This window comes from Tursiops truncatus, chromosome 15 (genome assembly GCF_011762595.2).
Source record: "Tursiops truncatus isolate mTurTru1 chromosome 15, mTurTru1.mat.Y, whole genome shotgun sequence".
In the NCBI taxonomy this organism is placed as follows: domain Eukaryota; kingdom Metazoa; phylum Chordata; class Mammalia; order Artiodactyla; family Delphinidae; genus Tursiops; species Tursiops truncatus.
The window spans coordinates 9,725,849-9,748,012 of NC_047048.1; the positions used below are offsets into that span (position 1 = coordinate 9,725,849).

Sequence of the window (22,164 nt, forward strand, 5' to 3'; positions counted from 1 at the left end):
GTAGGCGGGTAGCTATCCCAATCCTCTGATATTGTAGGAGTCAGCTCCTGCCGGGGGAGGATGGTGCAGGGTTCAATCTGTATCCTGGGTACCACTTTTTCCAAACTAGTGTTGGGAGAAAATCACCAAGACACCCGTGCCATTTGTCCCCACCCGTTTTGGCCTCAAGACAGCTCAGTAAGACCTGGAGTTCGCACGTCAGCTACCCTGTCTCCTCCTCATCCCTTCCTGTCCAGTTCAAACGTCACCTCCCCTGTGAAGCCTTCCCGGAAACTCCAGGAACCTCCCCAACCTTCTCCGCAGCTTCCCGAGCTTCCATCTCTCGCAGTGCTCTGGGACATCCTTGTGAGCAGAGCAAGGCTGAAGGATGCTCTTCCGCCAAACACGACTGAAGCACCAATAGGTGCCCAGAGCTGAGGTAGGGGATGGCGCGCCTCGGACGCCCCACGATTGACTGCCGCTGGAAGCGGTGGACAGGGCTCCACTCCGTTTTCCGCCCGCCCGCCCCCTTGCGGCGCGGCGCCGCAGCCTGAGAAACGCGAGGCCGCGCGAGCGCGCGCCTGACCCCCGCCGCGCCAGGCCCCGCCCTCCCGCGCCCGCCCTAGCGCCGGCCCCTTTTGTTCCCTCCTGGAGCCCGGCCGCTCGCTCCGCTCCCCCTCAGCTCCGCTCTGCTCGGCCACCGGGAGCGCAGGCGGCGGCCGGGGCTGCCAGGGTCAGCGGCGGCCGGGGCTGCCAGGGTCAGAGCCTCCCGCCTTCCCGCCGCCGCCCGGCCGGCCGCACGCGCGGCGCGAGGCCCGGGCCCGGAGCGCGAACGCGGAGCCCCGGGCGCCAGGAGGGGCTGCAGCCGGTGGGCAGCGGCGCGCGGGGAGGGGCTGCAGCATCCTCTGTCCCCGCGGCGCCCGGGCCGGGAGAGGAGGGGGCCGGGTGCCCGGCCACCCGCCGCTCAACCTGATGCTGGAAGGGCGAAGGTAGGAGCAGCCGGAGGGACCCCGAGGGAGGGGGCTCGATGGGCAACAAAGGACGGAGGGAGGCGGGAGGCCGCGGTAGCCCCGGCCTGGTCCGAAGCGGGGCGGCCGGCCCGCAGGCATTTTCGGGGTGTGGGGGAGGTCTAAGGGTCGGGGGCTGGCGGGTGGGCGTGAGCGGGAGCTGGTCCTGGGTGCACCCCCAACTTCCCCGTCGCCTGTAGGCGAGGAGGGGGCGCTGCTGGTGTTGGCGGACCCTTCCCGGGCTGCGGGTCCTCTCGGTGAAGGCATCACCGGCACCCTCGGTGCCCCCAACAGGGCTTCGGCACATATACTGGGGAGCCGCCCGTTCTTCCTCCCAAGGGCAGCGCTGGGCGGCTGGACGCGCCGCGGGGCTCTGGGCTCACAGGCCCGGCGGAGGGGGGTGGGGTGAGGGTGGTGGTGGGGTGAGCCTGGTGGGCGCGGCTACGCAGCCCCAGGATCCGGGAGGACACGGAGCCCCCGCTCCGCTGGCCGGGGTCGCCTGGCCAATGCCCTTTGCACAACTTGGTTGAAGTGCATGGCGGAGGGGGTTGGGGGAGACTGGGCTGGGGCGGCTTTCCGCAGGGGTGCCCCCCCTCCAAGCTGGCGCTCCTGGCTGGTGAGGCAGCACATTTTCTGCCCTCCCCGCAGGGAGGGGCCGTGGCCGCGCGGAGGATGCTTCGCTGGGTCTCCAGGGCCCGCCCGTTTGGGTCCTTCAGGCAGGGCCTGGGCGGGGCGGGTGCCCACTGGGCACTGCCATGCAAGTCCCAGCCCCACCCTGGATAGGAGGGGGCACCTTGTGGGGAGTCACACACCCAGCTGCGAATCCCCCAACCTCTGAGATGCCGCCTCTCCCTTCTGGGTGAGAAGTGGGAGTCCAATACTGGGGGGGGCTGCCCTCCATCCTGTAAGATGCCCTGGGAGGCTAGTGGGGGTGCTGCTGGCTTAGGGTTGTGGGCAGAGGAGGGGGAGGGTGCAGGGATACCACGTGGGGCGAGACTCCCAACCAGTTGTAATGTAAACAATGAGCTCTTCATTCATCCAGCTGCTGTCACCTGGCCCCGCACTGCCAGGGGCCGACAGGTACCCAGGACTGGGGCCTCGCTGCTCCCACGGAGCACAGCCCAGCAGCCTTTGACGAGTGCAGTGATGAGGGAGCTGGGAGCACAGAGGAGGGACACCTGGAGGATGGGGTGGAGCAGGGAGCTTGATAGAGGTCACTGTAGAAGTTTGCTGTCAGGATGCCAAAGGGGGCTTGAGGGAGGGGAAAGAGCATTGGCAGGGGATAGGAGTCAGAAGAGGAGGCGGGAGGCCTGGTGGCTGGTGGCTGAGAGGAGCAGCAAAGGATTTGGGTGACTGGGGCATGAGGTTTAAGGCAAGAGAGGTTCTGTTGAGGGAAGGGATTGTTCTGTCCCTCCTACTTTCCCAGGTGGAGCTCCTTAGATGCCCTTCTCCATAAGCCCTGGATGCACTGGCATCTGCAGTGCCTGGCCTGGGAGGGGTGTTGGGATACAGGCTCTGGGACAGGTGGAGGGGGATGGGACGGAGAGGAGTTTCAAAGGCAGAAGAGTCTGGCGGAGGAGACCTGGGGGGACCCTCAGCACACAGGACTGTGTACCCGTAAGCCCCCAGGTGCAGCCAGCAGGCTGGGAAGGAGGTGCCTGGAATTTGTATCCAGAGCCTGAAATGCCAAGGGGTGCCGCCCACAGAGGCACTAGTCCCTTTTCAGCATCTGCTGTCCACTCTGGCGATTAAGAGTTTGGATGCTAGAGCCTGACAGCCTGGGTTCAAAGCCCAGCCCTGCCACTTACTAGCTGTGTTACCTCAGACAAGTCACTATACCTCTTTCTGCCTCAATTTCCCCATCTATAAAATGAGGATACTTAAGGTATCTACCTTTTAGGGTTATTGAGAGACTTGAATGGATGGATGTGTGCAAAGTGTGTACTGTGATGGAGAGAATGCCCGGTGTTTGTTGTCGCCGCTGTACTAGGTGGCCCTCCAGCCTCCCTCTACACCCACGAGTGACCCATCCCCTCCCCAGCTGTTTGTCCACTGTCAGGTAGTCCTGCCTTTAGCCCTGCCCAAGGCCCTGCTGTTCTCTGCTTCAATGCAGCCTCCTCCCTGGGCTGTTCTCTCAGCTCTGGTCCAGCCTCCCTTGGTGATGAGAAGGCCGCCATCCCCACAGCCCTGGCCATCCTTGCTCCTTCTGCTCTGGTCCACGATGTCGGGGACAGTTTTCTCTTGACCTTTTCTCCCTGGCCTTGCCACCCTAAAGATTGATGCCGCCTACCCTACCTCTGCTTCAACACCCAGAGGAGAGGAGCTGCGTTCTTCACCCCTCCTGGTTCCCTGCTATCTTAGTCTGAGCTGTCCTAACAAAATACTAGGACTGGGGGGCTTATCAACAACACATCTATTTCTCACAGCTCTGGAGGCTGGAAGTCTGAGAGCAGCATGCCAGCATGGTTGAGTGAGGACCGTCTTCCAAGTCGCATTTATTTTTGTATCCTCACGTGGTGGAAGGGGCTCGGGAGCTCTCTGGGGGTCTCTTTTACAAGGGCACTAATCCCATTCATGAGGGATGCACCCTCATGACCTAATCACCCCCCAAAGGCCCCACCTCCTAATACTGTCTCCCTGGGGGGGTAGGATTTCAACCTATGAAGTGGGGTGAGGGGGGACACATTCAGACCAAAGCACCTGCCCGATGGCCCTTGGGGAGAATGTCAGCCTTCGTATAGGTTAAAAAAACCAAACAAACCCAATGCGTATTGAATGCTTACTCTGCCAGGAACTGTTTGAAGCTCTGAGTGCCTGTATTAGTTTGTGGATATCTTGATACCGTCGCCTCCATTTTACGGATGAGGAAATCAAGATGTGGAGAGGTTTCCCTGTTTGCTCTCCACACGTTTGTTAAACACCTACTGTGTGCTTGGGAGACCTGCTTCCTTCCCCCGCCCCACCCACCTGCCTACCTGGTTCATTTTCCGAAAGCGAGGTTTTGGCGGTGCCTTCCTCAAACACCTCCACCTCACTGGCTCAAGTACAAAGTCCAGACACCCCCAGCTGGCTGTGCCCTGCCTTCCCAGCAAGGCTCTACCCAGACAGGCCTCACCTTTTATAAACTGACCAGTGACCCTGGCGTGATGGGCGGGCCTGGCCCTGAGCTGGAAGCGGGGGGAGGGCCCTGACACATGTCTTAGGATTTTGTCGCAGGGAACAGGAACCGCCTCCAATTAGGTTAAGTGAAAGGGGAGTTGAGAGGAAAGGAACTTTGCAGGAAACAGTTGCAGGCAGCCTGGCTCGGCCTGGCTCCCCCAGGACCCGGGAAGCTGGCAGGCAGCCCCTCCTCCGACTTTGCTCTCTCTGGACTGTGGTTTCATTTTCTCATCCTCTCCCAGTGCCTCTGTCCCTTCTCCTCTCCCTGTAGGCTGCTCTCTCTGGATCGCCGGCATGGCCGCCCTGAATGGTGGCTTCCGCTTGAGGCCCCAGGACCACCCAGGGCACTCCCCTCAGTCTCTGGGCGCCTAAGAGCTGGATGGGCCCAGCCTGGGTGAGGGCGCCCACCCCATCCCCTCCGCTGGTCGGGGCAGGCCACGTGGTCTCTGGGGCTGGGAGTGGAAGACAGTGCTGGGCACAGCTGGTACAGTGTCAGCTGCAGTTATGACGCGGGGTGTGTGCTAGGGGAGAAGGGGTGAGTGGTGGCCTCGCTGTCCCTGGCAGCCCACCTCAGGCCTCCCGCCCCCCTGCCCCGCCCCGGGCTCAGGGGCAGAGGATGTGCTCTCCCTTCAGCACCTGGGAACTGGTGTGGGGGGGTGGCGATTGCTGGCAGGGCCCCCCCCCCCCCGCCCCCGTCCCACCACTCCTTCCTCTGGGCTGTGCTGCCAGGCGCACAGAAACAGTAACACAGAACTCAAGTTTTCAGAGGAAACGCTTCAAAATGATAATGAAACATTACCCCTCTGAATAGAAGGTAGAGCATATCAGGTGGTTTTTATTAACAGGCATAAATCTGGGGCCTCGTGCACTTACCGGCTTCCGTCTTCCCGGAGCAGCTCTGGCTCCATCCCTGGAACCTACCTTTGACTCCAGCTGCAGCCCAGAGAGACAGACGCCCACTCCTCACTCACTTCCATCTGTGCCTTTGTCACCCTGCGAGGGGGGAATTTGAGGCTCACACCGAGGGCCTGGTTTTCTAATCTCTCCTCCCTAAGGAGGTGACCCTGTGGTGTCCAGGGCTGATCTGCTCCTGTTTGCACCCATCTCCTCCCCGGGGTGCCCCAGTCCTGCCCTCCAACCTGCAGCATCGAGGGTGATGGCTGGGGGGAAGCCAGCCCCTCGCTGTGGGGGGAGCACAGTACACCTTAGTTTTGGACCCTGCCTTTGAGAAGCTTTTGCTGAATTAGGAAGACATCAGCCCCCTTCCTGAAAGTGGAAACGACACCAGCATCTTTGAGGAACATTTTAAGGCCAGAGCAGAAGAGCCTCCCTGCCCAGTGGGGTCATTGCCCCGGGAGTGGTTCAAGTCTCGCGAGGGTTGCTCGGGCAGGGCACGGGGTGTGTGGGAAGGCTGAGGAGACTGGGGGAAAAGGACTGGGCTGCGTCCCGAAGGGTGGGTGGACTTGGGTAGGTAGGGAGTGCCTTCCGTATGGGCACAGGGAGAGAAAAGGGAAGGAGAAGTTTGGGCGGCAGGGTGTCGAGTGTCCGGCGGGGGTGGGGTTCAGCGTGGAGCCCACCATTCTTCCAAGTCCACTGTGAAGTCGGGCATCTGGTTGTCGGACCCTGCGGTGAAGGAGGGAATGACGTTTGGTGTTTCCCGATTTGTTTTTTTTTGGCTACCTTGTGCGCTGACCCCGCTCCTGCCGTTCCCTTTTCTGCCGTAGACTGTGCCCTGCTTAACGTCATCTGCTTGTAAGTTCGCTCCGTCAGCTCTCATTCAGCTTCTTTCCCATTCAGCTGGGCACTGGGAACTCGGAGCAGAGGAGGGAAGGCATCTGAAAGGGTCTCGTGTCTTCTTTGTCCGATTCCAGAAAGGACTTGACGTGATTTACAAAGATAAATGCAGTATAACGGGATGAAAAAGTTGTGAGAAAATCAGAGCGAGGAGAAACCCTGGGTAGCAAACATCAGATGAAGCTGGAGGAGCTGCGGCACCTTCTATCGGCGGTAATTTGACTCTGAGCTTTCTAGCAGCCGGATCGAGGGGGATAAGGGGTTTGGAGTGTCTTCGCATTGTCACATTGTCTCGTGTAAGCTGCTGCTATATATAACATGAAAGCCTGAGTGAGGGGCGGCAGCTCCAGGGAGGGGCTGGACAATGTGGTCCTGGTTCTGGGGTAGGGTCCCCGTGAACCAACGTCTAGAATGCGGTGGTGGGGTGGGGGGGTTGGAGGAAGGCAGCCACCTTCTGATCTTTCTAATTCTCCTCCTGGAGGATCCTTACAAGCAGCTGTGGGAGCTGGGGCTGATGCTCACAGCCAGCCCCCTCCGTGAGAGCCTAGTGGGCTCCAGGGCTGGGTGAGACCTCGTGAGCCAGGAGCCAGACTGGTCCCTGCTGGAGAATCCCCATCCTGCTAGGAGGCCTCAGGGGCTGTGGTACAGGGGTGTGCAGAGAGCTCCGGACACACCCACTTGGCTCCAGGACTTGGCTAAGGGGCAGAAGAGGGGTGAACACATTCCAGCAGAGCAGGCGATGGGCTGGGGTGTCTTCAGGAGCAGTGAGAAGTTCAGGGAAGCTGGAATCAGGGTGCTGGGTGGGAGGGGTCCCAGGAAACAGGCCAGAGGCGAGTGGGGGCCAGGCCAGCTGGCAGAGGTGCTGTGGACCATGACCTTGGCTCCCAGGGCCGTGGGGCACCCTCATGACCTCCTGCTTAAATCTGTGCCCTTGTTCCTGCAACCCTGTGCCTGGAGGAGCGTTGGTCCCAGTTCTGAGGAAGTAAAGAGCAGTGGTTAAGAGCATGAACTCCAGGACTTCCCTGGTGGCGCAGTGGTTAAGAATCCGCCTGCCAATGCAGGGGACACGGGTTCGAGCCCTGGTCAGGGAAGATCCCACATGCCGCGGAGCAACTAAACCCGCGCACCACAGCTACTGAAGCCCGCATGCCTAGAGCCCGCGCACCACAGCTACTGAAGCCCACGTGCCTAGAGCCCATGCTCCACAACAAGGGAAGCCACCGCAATGAGAAGCCCGCACACCGCAACTAAGAGTAGCCCCCACTCGCCGCAACTAGAGAAAGCCCGTGCCCAGCAGTGAAGACCCAACGCAGCCAAAAATAAAAATAAATTAGTAAATTAATTAAAAAAAAAATGTGAACTCCATGGCCAGAGGGCCTGAGTTCGAATCCCACCTGCCGCTGCTCAGTTGTGTCATCCCGGGCAAGTGACTTGCCGGCTCTGGGCCTCAGTTTCCCTGTTAGTAGAGCTCCCAACAGTATCTTCTTCACAGGGCTGCTGTGAAGACTGAACAGGTTAATATCTGTAAAGGCCTCCGACATGCCTGCAGCAGAACAAATGTTACTGGTCTGGGAATTCCTTGGGCTGAAACAGCTTGGCAGGGGATAGAGCCTCATCCCCTCTGAACCACCCAGCACACCGCACAGGTTCAGAGTCAGGCGCAGTGAAGAGCACTGCTGCAGTGGACCAGCCCTGGGGGCGTGGGGCAGGGCTCAGCAGGTTCTGGTTAACCTTACTGACAGTAATAATTGCTGTGCAAGCTCATGAGAGCCTCTCAGGGCAACAGGAACCCACTCTGAGAGCAGGCCTCAGTCTCTACTTGATTCCCTCCAGAGACAGGGAGCTCACTACCTGATTCTTTGCTTGTTGGATCCACTGGTGAGCACTGGCTTTGTGCTGGGTGTGCTCAGTGCTGGGATTCAGAAGAATGTGAGTTAATCCTCTCTGTTCTTATCAAAGATAGCTCCAAGCCGACCGGTGAGTGCGGCCATGGGGTGTGACAAGCTATTGTGGGCCTCCAAGTCAACATGGGAAGGATGATGGAGGCAGAGGACTGTATTTAATTCATTCATGTATTCCTTAGACATCTTTTGAGCTTCTCTATGTGCTGGGCGCTGTCCTAGGTACCGTGAGTCCTGAAACCAACAAGATATGCAAAGAACCTGCCCTTTAAAGCTGCTGTCAGTGAGAGAGTCTAGGGCTTATGCCAGCGAATGAGAGGAAGGGTATTCTAGCAGAGGGAACAGCGTGTGCAAAGGCCTGGAGATGTGACAGAGTGTGCGTGGGGTGGCGGTGGCACTCCGCCAGGATTTGGTGGCTGGGGAGCATTGAGGTGGGGAGTGCCTTTCTGGAAGCAATAAAAGAAAACACTGACTTTGAGAGCTTGTTAGCGACTGACCTCACCCCTGGGACCACCAAGTTCTACCCCTCCTCCCCCCTTCTTTCCCCAGCAGCCCTGGCTGGCCCTGCTGGTAACCATGGCCCCCTGCCTGGTTCATCCCTTCTCCAGACCACCCAAGCGTGACCCCCTTCCCTGATTTCTAGCACCATTAATACATTTTGCCTGCCTTTGAGCTTTTTTTTTTTTTTTTTGCGGTACACGGGCCTCTCACTGCTGCGGCCTCTCCCATTGCGGAGCACAGGCTCCGGATGTGCAGGCTCAGCGGCCATGGCTCACGGGCCCAGCCGCTCCGCGGTATGTGGGATCCTCCCGGACCGGGGCATGAACCCGCGTCCCCTGCATCGGCAGGCGGACTCTCAACCACTGCGCCACCAGGGAAGCCCTGAACTTCCTTTTAAATGGAAGGATAAGGTCACACTCTAAGCACCTTTACATCTGCCTTCTTTCACTCAAGATTCACAAGGTTCATACGTATTGTTGCACGTGGTTGTACTGACACTTTGTATATTCTCATTGCTGTGCTTTATTCCATTGTGTGACTAAGCCACCAGGTATTTACTCATCCTGATGGAGGGGTAATTTGGGTTATTTTCAGTTCGGGAGTATTAGGAAGAGTCCATATCTTTTGGTGCATGTGTGTGCCCTTTTCTGTGGTGGCATAGCTAGGAGTGGGATCGCTGGTCATGCTCAGCTTAAGTGTGTAATGCCAGACTGTCTTCCACATTGCTTACACCAATTTCCACTCCTACTAGCAGTGCACGAGCGTTCTCGATATTCCACATCCTCACCAACGCGTGGTGTGGTCCGTGTTTCATTTTATACATTCCGGAGGATGTAGTGTTGGCATGATGGCTAATGAAGGTGAACATCTTTTCACCTGTTTATTGGTCTTTTGATTACCCACTCCCCCCCCCCTTTTTTTTTTGGTGAAGCGCCTGTTCAGGTCTTTTGCTGATTTTTCTAACTCGATTTTTGGAGTTATTTCCATATTCTGAATAGGAATCCTTTGTACAATACAGGAATTACAAATTCTTTCTCTCCCTCCCCACCCACCCCCACTGGTATCATTTGATGCAAGGGAGCTCTAAATATTGTCCAGTTCATCCGTCTTTTCCCTTATTTTCAACACTTCCTGGGTTGAAACCTTTGCCTGCTCCAGCGTTAAGGCAGATCTTCTTTCATGTCTACTTCTAAAAACTGTATTGTTTTACCTTTCACGTTTAGATCTTCTATCCATCTGGAGTTGATTGTTGTGTACGATGTGAAGTAAGTGTATTAGTTTCCTGTGGCTACTTTAACAAATGACCACAGACTTAGTGGTTGAAAACAACAGAAATGTATTATCTTACACTTCTGGAGGTCAGAAATCTGAAATGGATCTCACCAGGCTAACAGCAGGATGTCAGCAGGACTGCGTTCCTTCTAGAGGCTCTAAGGAAAAATCTGTTTCTAGAAGCCTTTTCCAGCTTCTAGAGGGCTCCCGCATGCTTTGGCTGTTGGCCCCTGCCTCCATCCTCAAAGCCAGCAATGTTGGACCGGGTCCTTTGCAGGCTGCCATCTCTTTGCTTCTCTCTCTCCTGCCTCCCCCCTTCCACGTATAAGGACCCTTGTGATTACATTGAGTCTGCCTGGATAATTCAGAATAATCTTCTTCTGTCTGGTCAGCTGATTAGCAACCGTTCTCTCTGCAACCTTAATTCCCTTTTGCCACGTAAACTGACATGTTCACAAGTACTGGGGATGGGGCCATTACTCTGCCAGCCGCAGAAGGGAGCATGATTTTTTTCCCACGTGGCTGTCCATTTGATCCAACACCACTTATTGTAAAGACTCTCCTTTGCTCAGGGGTAATTTTGAGTTGCGTGTGCAAATTCCACCCCGACAGGCTGGGTTGGGGAGGAGAACCCAGGAGATGGGGGTGACTTTCCTGCAGCTGCCCTGGCCTGGATGTGTTGGATGGGGCTGCCATGGAAACCAGAAGCGAAGGAGGCAGTAGTGAAAGATGACTGGGTCAGCATCCTGGCCCGGAAGGCAGGATACCAGAGCCCGTTCCTTCCTGTTCCCCTGATCGCTGGGCGACCTCAGCAGGCCCCTCCCCACCTTGGGCCTCTGACTCTGTCTGGTCTTAGGGCCCTTCTTGGCCAGCACAAGTTTTCTTCATTTGGGCAGCTGACGCTCACTGTCCTGTTTGCTTCACTCCTGTGCCCTGGGCCTCAGTTTTCCCATTCTGTGAAGTGGGAATAAAGGTGGGTCAGGGGGCAACTTGAGGTGTGTTGTTCCCCAGCCCTTCTTTTTGGGCCTGATGGGGGAGCCCATCCAGCGGAGCCAGGGTGATGCCTGCCCAGTGTTCTGGGCCAGTAGCAGGAGGGCTACAGATGTCCAGTTGCTGGGGCCGTGGGTGGCCACACAGCCAGGAGTGGGTTCTGGGGCCATGGCTGTGCCCTGGTTCTGAGCATGCCAACTGTGTGTGCATGCGTGTGTGTAAGACAGGGAAGTATATTGACGTTCCTTCCCCTCCCTAGACCTGACACAGCCCTGATCCTTTTTTTCTTCTTTTTTTTTGGCTGCCCCACATGGCTTATGGGATTTTAGTTCCCCGACCAGGGATTGAACCCTGGCCCTCGGCAGTGAGAGTGCGGAGTCCTAACCAATTCCCAGCCCTGATCCCCTTTGCCAGGAGACAGGATCTGAACTCCAAGCTCGAGGGGAGGATGGCCACACCCCAGTGTGTCCAGCTCAGGTAGGACTGACAGGGTGGCCCTTCCCAGGGCTCTGCAGTCACCCCGGGGGTGGGCAGGACACGGAAGATACCAACTGACTTTACAAAGTAAGAACCGCAGGCCTGAGCTCAGAGGCCGTGAGGATGGTAGGATGGTGGGTGTGTGGCACTGATGCCAGCCTTCCGGCCTCAGCCCCTGCTTGTCTCCCCCCGGCAGGTGCCAGGGAAGCGGGGAGTCGACGGGCTCTTAGGTCGGTCTGTCCTTCCCCGCTCAGCCCCGCGGGTGCCCCTGCACCCCATGTCCGAGCTGCTGGCACGCATGCCCTGCCGTCTTCCCAGCGTCATCCTCCCTCCCCGTCCTTGAAGCCATATCAGCTGGTGTGGCGTGGGTTCCTGCCCCGGCCCTGCCGTGAGGCTTGGCTGGGTCCCTTCCCCACGCTGGTTCTGGATGGCCACCAGGCCCCTGGGTACTCCCAGGGCGACTCGGGGCCCCAAGCCGGGCCCACCACCACCACATTCTTCCTGGGGTCTCCCGTCCCATCTCCCGCTGCTGGCCGGCCCCTGTGTGAATGTTGGGCTCACACAGCCCGCCCCGCGGCCTCACTGACCGGGGGAGAGCAGGGGTGGGTGGGGGGCTGGGGCGCGGGCAGACGGGCGCCGTCTCCTCCGCTCTCCCAGGCCTGAGGGGCAGCTGGTGTGAGCTGGCAGGACTCGCGGGGGGCGGGGGGGGGGGCTGTCCCAGATCTCCTCTGCTCTGTGCTTGCACGTGGCGATTCTCGCTTCACCATTGGGTGGAATTCCCTGCACCTCAGTCGCATGCGAACAAAATGGGCCTCTTTTCCAAGCAGGGTGGGACAAGCAGTGGGTGCCGCCTGGGCGGAGGCCCATGGGGATGTTGGTCACACTCGCCCTTGGGGCCCCTGCTGGATATGGGGGTTGGGGTAGCACTGGGTTTCTAGTGCAGGCGGGAGTGTTGGGATGCCCCGTGGGGCAGCTGGGGGGGCCCACGCCACGCCCACGTAGGGGCCTGCCTTTGGGAGCCTGGCGGTCAGCACCCGTGGGGTTCACTCTGTTTGGGGCCTGTCCCCCATTCCTCTTGGTGGGTGTGCATGGGGAGGGGAGGAACTGTTTCCTCTCCCCGTCCCCTGGTGTCTGTCTTTAAATTTTTTTGACTTAAAAAATGTTCTGAAATATTTGAGGCACTCAAAAAGAATAGACAGGGCACAGTGAACTCCCACGTACAGCCTGCAGGGCTTGAGCAGATCTCGGGACTTCCCTGGCGCTCCAGCGGTCGAGACTCCGCGCTTCCAGTGCAGGGGGTGCAGGTTTGATCCCTTCCCTGGTTGGGGAGCTAGGATCCCACGTTGCCATTCAGCCTGGCCTACAAGAAAAAGACGAGGAGGAGGAAGAAGCAAATCTTACAAATAGAAACGAAGCCCCAGTTGCCCAGCCCCGGCCCCGTTCCCATCCCCCAAACTGCATTTTTGCCGTCGCGTGGGATGCCGTGGATAAGCGCCATGTAGGCGCCTCCAGGACCCTCGGCCACGGTCCCCGGCCGAGTCTCCACTGCACCTGCACTGTTCCCCCAGGCCGTGCCTGCCCTTCGCCCAGCCCTTGGCCCACCTGCCCTTTCCCGGAGGCCTTTCTAGCAACTTGGTATCACCTGGCTTTTTGACTTTTCGCCCATCTGATTGGGTGGGAAAGGGGATCTCCTTGCAGCGTGGATTTGCATTTCCCTGCTGACTGGGGAGGCCCAGCTGCTCTCCAGCCTAACAACATCCTCTCCTCGAAAGCTGGCCCGGCTGTCATCAGGGTGCTCTCAGGTCGGTGCCCTCTGCTCCCTTTCTTCTCTGCCTCCAGCCCCGTATACTACACACCAGGTGGGTGCCCCAGGCCTCAGTCACTTCGCACCCAGCCTGTCCCCAGATGAGCTCCCCACCCTGGCCCCTTCCTGCTCCCAGGTCCCTCCAGGTGTTGAGAGGTTCTCCTGACTTCTGCCGTCCTCAGCCCTGCCTCCCCCCCACCTCCTCCCACCTGCCCTCCTCCACCAGTACTTGTCACCTGCTCTGTTCCCTCCAGCCCCTGCCTCCGTCTCAGCTCAGGCCTCGTGGAGTCCCTGTCTATCACGGCACCCCGTCCTCCTCATTAGCTCCCAGAGGTTTTGCCGAGATGCTCATCCGATCTGCGGGTCCTCTGGCGGATGCCCTCCGTGGCGCATCGTCCCCTCAGCCTGATGCCTAGGCATGATCGGAAGACCCCCTCCCCCCGCCTGGATACCCACCCCCTGCACATTGTAGGCAGTCTAAATCCTTAGCTGTTTGGTTGACCTGGCAGAGCGGAGTCTGTGCCCTGCAGTTTCCCCAGCTTGGACCCAGCCCCCCACCCCGTGCGCCTCCCACCGCCCGCTTCGCCCCGCGGCACTGCTGTGGTCTGGAGGCTTTGGGCCTGCAGTGAGGGGGCAGGGGCCACACTAAGTCCATCTCTGGCTGCCATGTGGCCCGGCACATGGGTCACAGGCTCAGGAGGTGGGGGGAGCATGGGCACCCCGACTGCTGGGACCCCCGGGGTGGGCAGGAGGAGCGCCCCCCCCCCCCCCCCCCCCCCAGAGAGCTGCGTCTGCTGGGCAGCAAGAGAGCCCAGGGTGTGGCTCTTGGCCGAGGTCTCTGAGCTGAGGTCTGGTCCTGGGAGCCTGCTTCCTGGTGCCCGCCTCCCATGCCCTCTGGGCGACGCTGGCACAAGGACATGGGCTTTCCACTGCCCTAGTTGGCATCTTTCCCCCTTCTGTCGGGGCCGCACCCTGGGCCGCTGATTGGTGGAAAGTTCCTGGGCCTCATCCCCCGCCCCCGAAGCTGCAGCCCGCCACCCCCAGGGCAGCTGAAATGGAAACCCTGAAACGCAGCCCGGGTTTGTCTTTGGTAAATGGTAATTGAGGGCGGCACAAAGGGGGCCTGTTGGTCTGAACGCCACCCGCCCTTGCTCGCCTCTCCCACACCCGCCTTGTCGGGGCCCCGGCTCCCTGGGGGAGGCGGGGTGTGCATCCCGGGCCTTTGGAGAACGTAATAGAGACCAGATCGTAGTGCTGCTGCCCTTTCCACACAGCCTGCGCGCCGGGCACAGAGGGACATTCGTGGGGCTGTCTCATGGACTCGCTCATTTGTGCTCCCCGCACAGCAGCAGTGCTTCCCCCCCATTTTACAGGTGATGGCACTGAGGCTCGTGCGGAGCCAGGGTCCCACAGCCACTCGTGGTGCGTCTAGGGTTTGGACTCCATGAGACTGGAATCTACTTCCTCCCAGGCCTCCCCCATCGGCTGCAGTGTGGCCAGAGGCCAACTTATCCCCACGTCCCAGCTTTTCCCAAGAAACCCCTCTCTTCCTCTGTCCCACAAGCAGGGCTGAGTCATAAAGGGGCCTCCTCCCCCTCTTCCTGTTCACCATTCTTCTCTCCATCTCCCCTTCCCTGTGTTCCCCCAGCACCGGAGGCCTGCACGGGGGCAGGGGTGGGACTGGGGTGGGCCAAGTAATGCAGCCTTGGTTCTTCTCTCTCCCGCCAGCTCCTCTGGTCTCCTTTGTCCGTGAGGCACGTGGGTGCTCTCCCCAGAGGCCAGGGGTCTCACAAATGTTATTCCAGGCCTGGACCAGGCAGTGTAGGGAGGCGGAGGGCTAGACCTGGGTCTGGTTCCAGCCCAGCTGCTGAGCCATGTGTGACTTTGGGCTCGACCCCGCACTTTCTTGAGCATCGGATGTTCCTCCTGTAAGGTGACCACCGCCTCATCAGGGCGTAAGGCCTGGCACACAATAGGTTCCTCACGCTGGACGCTGCTGGGTCATCAGGGTCTGGGAGGGTAGGAGGGTGACTGTGAGAGCCTCCAGAAGCCTCCCGTGGGAACAATGTCCCTGGGGATTTGTGGCCTTGAAGGCCTTTGTCCTCTGGGCCGTAGCACGTGTGCTCTCATACGGGGTTTCCAAATCACAAGCTCTGTGCCGGGCGCCATGCTGGGGCTGGGTTCTCAGAGAGGAGACGGTGGCCCCACCTGGGGTTACCCGTGGGCTCCCAGGAGGCATGATGAAGGTAGGAGAACGGTATCTTCTCTCCTTGGCTCAGTGTGTGATCCTGAGGTCTCTGGGTCAAAGATCCTGGGAGACTTCCTGGAGGAGGAGGCATCGAGCTAAGTGTTCCATATGTGGTTGGAATAGGTGAAGTGAAGCAGGTGGGAGAAAAGGCACAGGCAGAGTCTGGGAGGTGGGAGACGGTCAGGCGAGTGGTAAGGAAATGCAGGGTCATCGGCAGCAAGGCTGGTTGGGGAGCCTCCAATGCCGGACACAGTTATGACGCCTGGTCCCTGTCTCAGAGGGCATGTGGGCTAGTGAGGAGTCTAGACCAGCTGCATGAAAAGCTGTGGTGTCAGACGGCCAGCTGGGCTGCTCACTACAAGCCACTCAGTCCTGAGGGCTGGGCCCTGAGGAGGTGACGGGGGCCTCCCGGGCCTCTCATCCCCATAAGCCAGCATCATTCATCCATTCAAGTGTTTTCCTGAGCACCTATAGGCACCAGGCATCCCATCAGTGCTGAGGATACCACAGGAAACAGACTCAAGTCTTTTCCTTGTGCAGTAGAGAAAAACAAAGCTGGGGAGGGCTGGAGAGGGGTTGTAATCTTTGAAGGGGACGTTGGAGCAGATAATTGGAGGAGATGAGCAACACACTGGATATTTGAAGGAAAAGCATTCCAGGCAGAGGGAACAGCATGTGCAAAGGCCCTGAGGCTGGAGTGTGCTTAGTGTGAGCTAGTGTGGCTGGAGTGGAGTGGGTGAGGGAGAGCCTTGGAGGTGGTGAGGAGGGCCTTGAAGCCCATCGCACTACTAGGGGGAGCCTTCAGGGATTTCTTTTTTTTTTTTTTTTTTGGCTGCGTTGGGTCTTCATTGCTGCACGCAGGCTTTCTCTAGTTGCGGCGAGCGGGGGCTTCTCATTGTGGTGGCTTCTCTTGCTGTGGAGCGTGGGCTTCAGTAGTTGTGGCACGCAGGCTCTAGAGCGCAGGCTCAGTAGTTGTGGCACATAGGTTTAGTTGCTCCGCGGCATGTGGGATCTTCCCAGACCAGGGCTCAAACCCGTGTGACCTGCATTGGCAGGGGGATTCTTAACCACTGCGCCACCAGGGAAGCCCAGGGATTTCATTTTTTATAGAATTTTTTTTTTAAAGTTGAGATCTAATTTACACATTATTAAATCTATCCATTTTAAGTGTACAGTTTGATGACTTTTAGTATAAACATACAGGTGTGTAGCCATCACCACAATCCAGTGTTAGAACATTTCTACCACCCAGAAAGTTCTCTCATGGCTGTTTCAAGTCAGTCCCTGCTCTCAACCCCTGGCAACCGCTGATCTGCTTTCTGTGTCTATAGTTTTGAAATTTCAAATAAGTGGAATCAAACTATATGTAGTCTTTTGGGTCTGGTTTCTTTCACTTAGTGTAATGTTTTTGGAGGTTCACCCATATTGTTGCAAATGTCAACAGTTGGGTTCTGCATTTGCAGATGTGGAGGGCTGACTGCACTGTACCATTTTATATGAGGGACTTGGGCATCCTCGGATTTGGGTAACCTCAGGGGTCCTGAACCAATTCCCCAAGGATACCGAGGGGCAACTGTGTACTATTGTCTAGATGAACTTTGTGTTTATATATTCACCAGTTGATGGACATTTGGGTTGTTTCCACGTTTTGGCTATTGTGAATAAGGTCACTATGAACTTTTTTTTTTTTTTTTTTACAAATGATTGTATGGTTATATGCTTTTATTTCGCTTGGGTGGTTGGGTCATATGGTAGGTATATATTTAACTTTTTTTTTTAAAGATGTTGGGGGTAGGAGTTTATTAATTAATTTATTTATTTTTGCTGTGTTGCATCTTCGTTTCTGTGCAAGGGCTTCCTCTAGTTGTGGCAAGCGGGGGGCACTCACTATGGCGGCCTCTCTTGCTGCGGAGCACAGGCTCCAGACGCACAGGCTCAGTAGTTGTGGCTCACGGGCCTAGTTGCTCCGTGGCATGTGAGATCCTCCCAGACCAGGGCTCGAACCCGTGTCCCCTGCATTAGCAGGCAGATTCTCAACCACTGCGCCATCAGGGGAGCCCCTATATTTAACTTTTTAAGCAACTGTCAAACTGGTTTCCAGTGGGGTTGCACCGTTTTTCATTTCTACCAGCAATCTGTCCTGATTACTCGACATCCTCGTCAGCACTTGATATTGTCGGTTTTTCTGATTTTAGCCATCCTGATCTGCGTGAAGTGGTATCGCATTGTGGTTTTCATCCACATTGCCCTTGTGACTAATGATGTGGGTCATCTTTTCACGTGCTTATTGCTGTTTACGTATCTTCACTGGTGACATGGGTATTCAAATCTTTTGTTCATTTTTTTATTAGGTCTTATTAGTAAGTTGTAAGGGTTCTTCATATGTTGGTGAATAAATGACCTTTGTTAGATATATGATTTGTAGCTTGACCCAAGCCTGACAGCGAGTGACTCCTGGGCCCCAGAATTCCCGGGGTGTCAGGGAGTTGGTCAGGGGATTAGAATGTTGGATTTGGCGGACTCTGGGGGGCAGGCCAAGGCTGGCAGGCATGCCTCATACTCCCATCAGCCCACCTGGGCATGTAGGTGCCACTACTTTGTGCCTTGCAGGAGCTCATTTTCCTTTGCTCTTATGTCTAACCACCCTGTGTGAGGAGCTGATCCTTCCCATGGCTATGCCAGGACGGTAATAGTGTTGTTGGCTCATGCTGCTGGCTTGGGAGCCTTTCCGGGGACACATATTCCTGCTGTGAGCATTGTGGGTTGGCTTCTGTATTAGTCAGAACTTCTTTGGTTGCAAGTGACAGTGTCCCTCAAAGAGAATTAGGCAAAAAGACATAACAATGCCTGTGTGTGTCAGGATTTGTTGGCTGATGTAAGTGAAGGGCTCAAGTGACCAGCTTCAGGTTCAGCTGGATCCAGGCCCTCCAAATCCTGGGACTTAGCTCTGCTTTCTCTGTGTTGGCGTTGTTCCCTGGCAGTCTCTTCTATGTAGTAATCCTGCAGCTCCTGGCTTTCATCCCACACCTAGACAGCCCCAGAACAAGAAGAGCACCTTTTCCTAAAGGTTCCAGCCAGAGTCCAGGCCCTGATGCTCCTTGGGTCACATGATCTTCCTTCAGCTAACCATGGGGCTCTGGCCAGGCCTGGGTCATGTGTCCACTCTAGGTGTGGGGATTGGGGGTCAGCTCATGTAAGTCATATGGCTCAAGAATGGAGAAAAGGGTTCTCTAAAAAGGAATAATATTCTGTGACCATGAGTGGGATAAGGATACGGCTGGACGGGCGAAGGGTGCGGCATCCCCTACTGCATGAGTTTAATGTCCAGAAGGCACTAATGTCCCCGTTCCCGAGGTCCTGAGGGGGTGATGCTTTCTCCCCAAATCCTCTGTCCGTCCGCTGTGCTCTGCATCCCCTCTCCCCACTGGACAGTGTGCTCCCCTAGGTGGAGGACGCATCCTGCCTGCGGCTCTGGGGCAGGACAGGGCCTGGCCTATGGTGAGCCCTACATGAATACCTAGTAGAAGAGAGGGTGTGCACACAAGACAGTGGGGGAGTAGGGGATGTGGGCCTGTCCTTTGTGCCTCTCCCCCAACTCCCCTGCAGCCAGTCCCATCTTTCTGTCACCTGGTACCCTGAGCTGATCACCATGGAGATTGGGGGCTTCCCCTCTCAGGAATCCCCTTTGTCAAACACTAGTGCCCTATTGGCCATATGCATCGCATCTTTCTCTGCTTAGTCGTGAAAGCAGGGAGCTGTAATCGCGGGAGGGCAGGCTGAGGGCACGGCAAGTCCGTCCCGGCAGGGGGTTGAGGCGGATGTAAGCTCCTCTGTGTGTGTGTCCCCGCACCTGGGGTGGAGTGGGTGAGTGCTGGATGGTGAACCCAAAGCTGGCGTATGGCCTGTGTGGTGAGGCTGGTTGATTAAACTAGATGTTGCTTTGTCCAGCCTGCATTGAGGGATGTGAGCTGTTGGCTGGTCCTAGAGGGTGTGGGGGCCACTGGAGAGTGACCCACTGGGTTGCCCATGCATGTCAGGATCTGCTGGCCAGTGCTGTGTGGTGAGAGCTGCATTCAGCTGTTGGTGGCCATGCTGAGCTGCACGGTCCTGCTAAGGGGCTGCTGGGGTTAATACAGCCTGTGCCGCAGACCCCTGAGCCAGCTTCCTCCCGATTTTCACCTCCTGGGTCCCGGATGTAAGAGAGAGTGTGTGCCCGACCCAGAGTCTGGCGGACTGGAACACGTGTCCCGGCAGCGCCGCCGCCATGCTGGGCCCACGCCCGCAGCCACTTCTCTGTACCTCAGTTTCCCTGTCTAGAAAATGGGGATGACCATGGTCCCTGCCTCACGGGGCCAGGGGTGCTCTGCCATCTGGTGACGTTGTGATGTGATCCCTCCTGTTCTCTGCCCACAGGTGAGTGACGATGGTGGAGAGCACGTGACCTGCACAGACCCTTCTCTGCCCACCGAGTGGCACCACCATGCAGAAGCCCAGCGGCCTGAAGCCCCCCGGCCGCGGGGGGAAGCACTCAAGCCCCATGGGCCGGACGTCCACTGGATCAACCTCGGCCTCTGCCACTGTGACGGCCACTGGCTCCAAGGAAGGTGCGCGGGGCCAAGGGTGGAGCGGGGGTGGGTAGTGGTTCTTCCGGAAGAGCCAAGGGAACTTGGGCTGCTCCCTGACCAGCCTGGAGGCCAGCCGTTCCCAGAAGTTCTTCTGGATGTCTGACCACATCCCTTTGAAAGTTAACGGGCAGGGACACATGCTTTATGTGCAATTGTTCCTTTTCACGCTCCTCCAAATTTGGGAGGCGGTACCACTGTTGGCTTCCCTTAGGGATGAGGAAATGGAGGCCCAGGGAGGCATGGCAACTTGCCCACATCACTCAGCCTGGGAAACACAGGCCGATTCAAACTCCAGCCTCTGCCAGCCTCCCTGCCCCCACTCATTCCCCTTCCAGGGTCTGAAATGCTCCCCATCTTCCCATCAGCTTTCTTGTCACCACCCAGACCTATGCCCTTTGAGCTTTACTTGTGTAACCTCTAGTCGTCCTGCTGGTGGGCAGAGGGTTCCTGGCAGGGCAGGGGTAAGGCCAGGTGCTCGGGCTGGATGCACCAGCTCTGAAGGCAGATGGGTTGAGGACAGCTGTTAGCTATTGGCTTTTTCTAGTGATAAAAAGTAAGAGAGCCCCCTCTGTAATATTTGGAAAGTTGGATGTAGGGGTAAAATGGCCTATAATCTTCCCTAGAGGTAACTATTACTATTTTAGTTTATATCCTTTCACTTTTTTTTTTAATATATATCTTTGCAATCATGCTGCATATACAACTTGAAAATCTGCTTTTTTATTTTCTTATAAATTTATTTATTTTATTTTTGGCTGCATTGGGTCTTCTTTGCTGCACGCGGGCTTCCCTCTGGTTGCGGCGAGCGGGGGCTACTCTTGGTTGTGGTGCACCGGCTTCTCATTGCGGTGGCTTCTCTTGTTGCGGAGCTTGGGCTCTAGGTGCGTGGGCTTCAGTAGTTGTGGCACGTGGGCTCAGTAGTTGTGGCTCATGGGCTGTAGAGCGCCGGCTCAGTAGCTGTGGCACATGGGCTTAGTTGCTTCCCGGCATGTGGGATCTTCCCGGACCAGGGCTCGAACCCGTGTCGCCTGCACTGGCAGGTGGATTCTTAACCACTGCATCACCAGGGAGGCCCTCTTATTTTTCACTTTGGTAAATAATGCTGTGATGAACATCTTTGGCACAAATTCCCACTTTGACGACACTCCAGCCAGCAGGGTAAGACAGGGTCCATCTCATCTGATTGGCATAGAAGTTTGGAGAGGCAAAACCAGTCACAGGCCAGACTGGGCAATCTGGGCCCTGGGTAGGGTCAAGTGAAGTTTGAGCCAAAGGCACGGGCAGTTGACAGAACCAGGTCCTGGGAAAGCCAGACAGCTAGCATGGAAAGGTGAGGAAGATGTGTCATGTGGCCCGTGGACTGCCCTGCCTGGTACAGGCTCTTGTGGAGGCCCAGACAACCCCTTTCAAGGTGGCAAATCCTCCTTTCCTCATTTCTGAGCCTCAGAAGAACCTAGGCGGGGGAAAAAACAAGGGGAAAAGGCTGTTCCAGGTGAGGGAACAAGTAACGCAAGGACCCTGAGGCAGGAATGGATTTTTTGTTAAAAAAGAGAAAGAAGACAGGTCTGGGTAAAGAGGAGTGCGAAATGAGGTTGGGGAGGGCAGCAGAGGCAGGTGGTGAAGGGCAGGGGGACTGGGTTTGTTTTAAGTGTGATGGAAGCTGTTGGAGGATGTTAGCAAAGGTCGTCTGGTGGTGTTGGCATTCCTCAGGCCACCAGGCAGAGGGCGGGTTGCGGGGGTAAAGAGCGGGGCTGGGGAGACTGGTGAGGAGGCATGTGGTCACCCGGGCGAAGATGTTTGTACTCACTTCCAGGGCTGTGGGAGGTGAAGGGGGCTGACCACCATGGGTGGGCTGCAGGGAAGACTTCCTGGAGGAAGTGTGAGTGAGCTCAGCCTTAAGGAAGGAGGGAGTGTAAGTGTGGAGGAGGAGGACGATGTGGGGCCTGGAGACAGAGCATGGGCAGAGGCACCAAATGGGCCTAGTGGTCTAGAGCGGGTGGGAGTTGTATATCCCACTGGCTGGAGAAGGGCTCCAGCCAGGCTTGGCCCTGACCCTCTTCTCCACTGGAGAGAGCCCCTAGCACCTTCTGGATTCTTTCCTCATTGCCTCCTCTCTGATCCAGAGGGCCTGGGTTCTGGCTCCGATCCAGCTCTAATGTCCCTCCTGTGTGACCTTGGAAGCATTACTTAACCTCTCTGAGCCACAAATGGGATAATGTCATTTCTCTCAGGGAATCAAGTGAGTTAATAAATGAGAAGTGCCTGCAGGCACAAGACTCATTAAAGAGTAATTTCTTTTCCTTTCATCCCTCCATAATCTCATTACAGAAAAATTTGAGTGATAAAAGAAGGAACTCCCATTACCCCTCCACTTAACCTAATCACAGCCACCACTGTGACCTATTCC

General features: G+C 57.0%; 1 protein-coding gene across 11 annotated transcripts in view; it reads left to right on the forward strand.

Moving 5' to 3' along the window:
• Positions 1-274: 274 nt before the first annotated feature.
• CLIP2 (CAP-Gly domain containing linker protein 2) overlaps positions 275-22,164 on the forward strand; it is a 76,742-nt gene continuing 54,852 nt past the window's right edge. For 2 of the 11 annotated variants that reach the window (XM_033839491.1, XM_033839493.2), the window contains exons 1-2: positions 635-968; positions 19,546-19,736. In XM_033839491.1, coding sequence (XP_033695382.1) covers positions 19,613-19,736 — 124 coding nt within the window. In that variant the 5' untranslated portion in view covers positions 635-968; positions 19,546-19,612. Of the gene's footprint in view, positions 419-626; positions 969-6,016; positions 6,153-10,932; positions 11,081-19,545; positions 19,737-22,164 lie in introns of those variants that run through there. The other 9 variants (XM_033839495.2, XM_033839496.2, XM_033839489.2 and 6 more) reach the window with 8 other exon arrangements.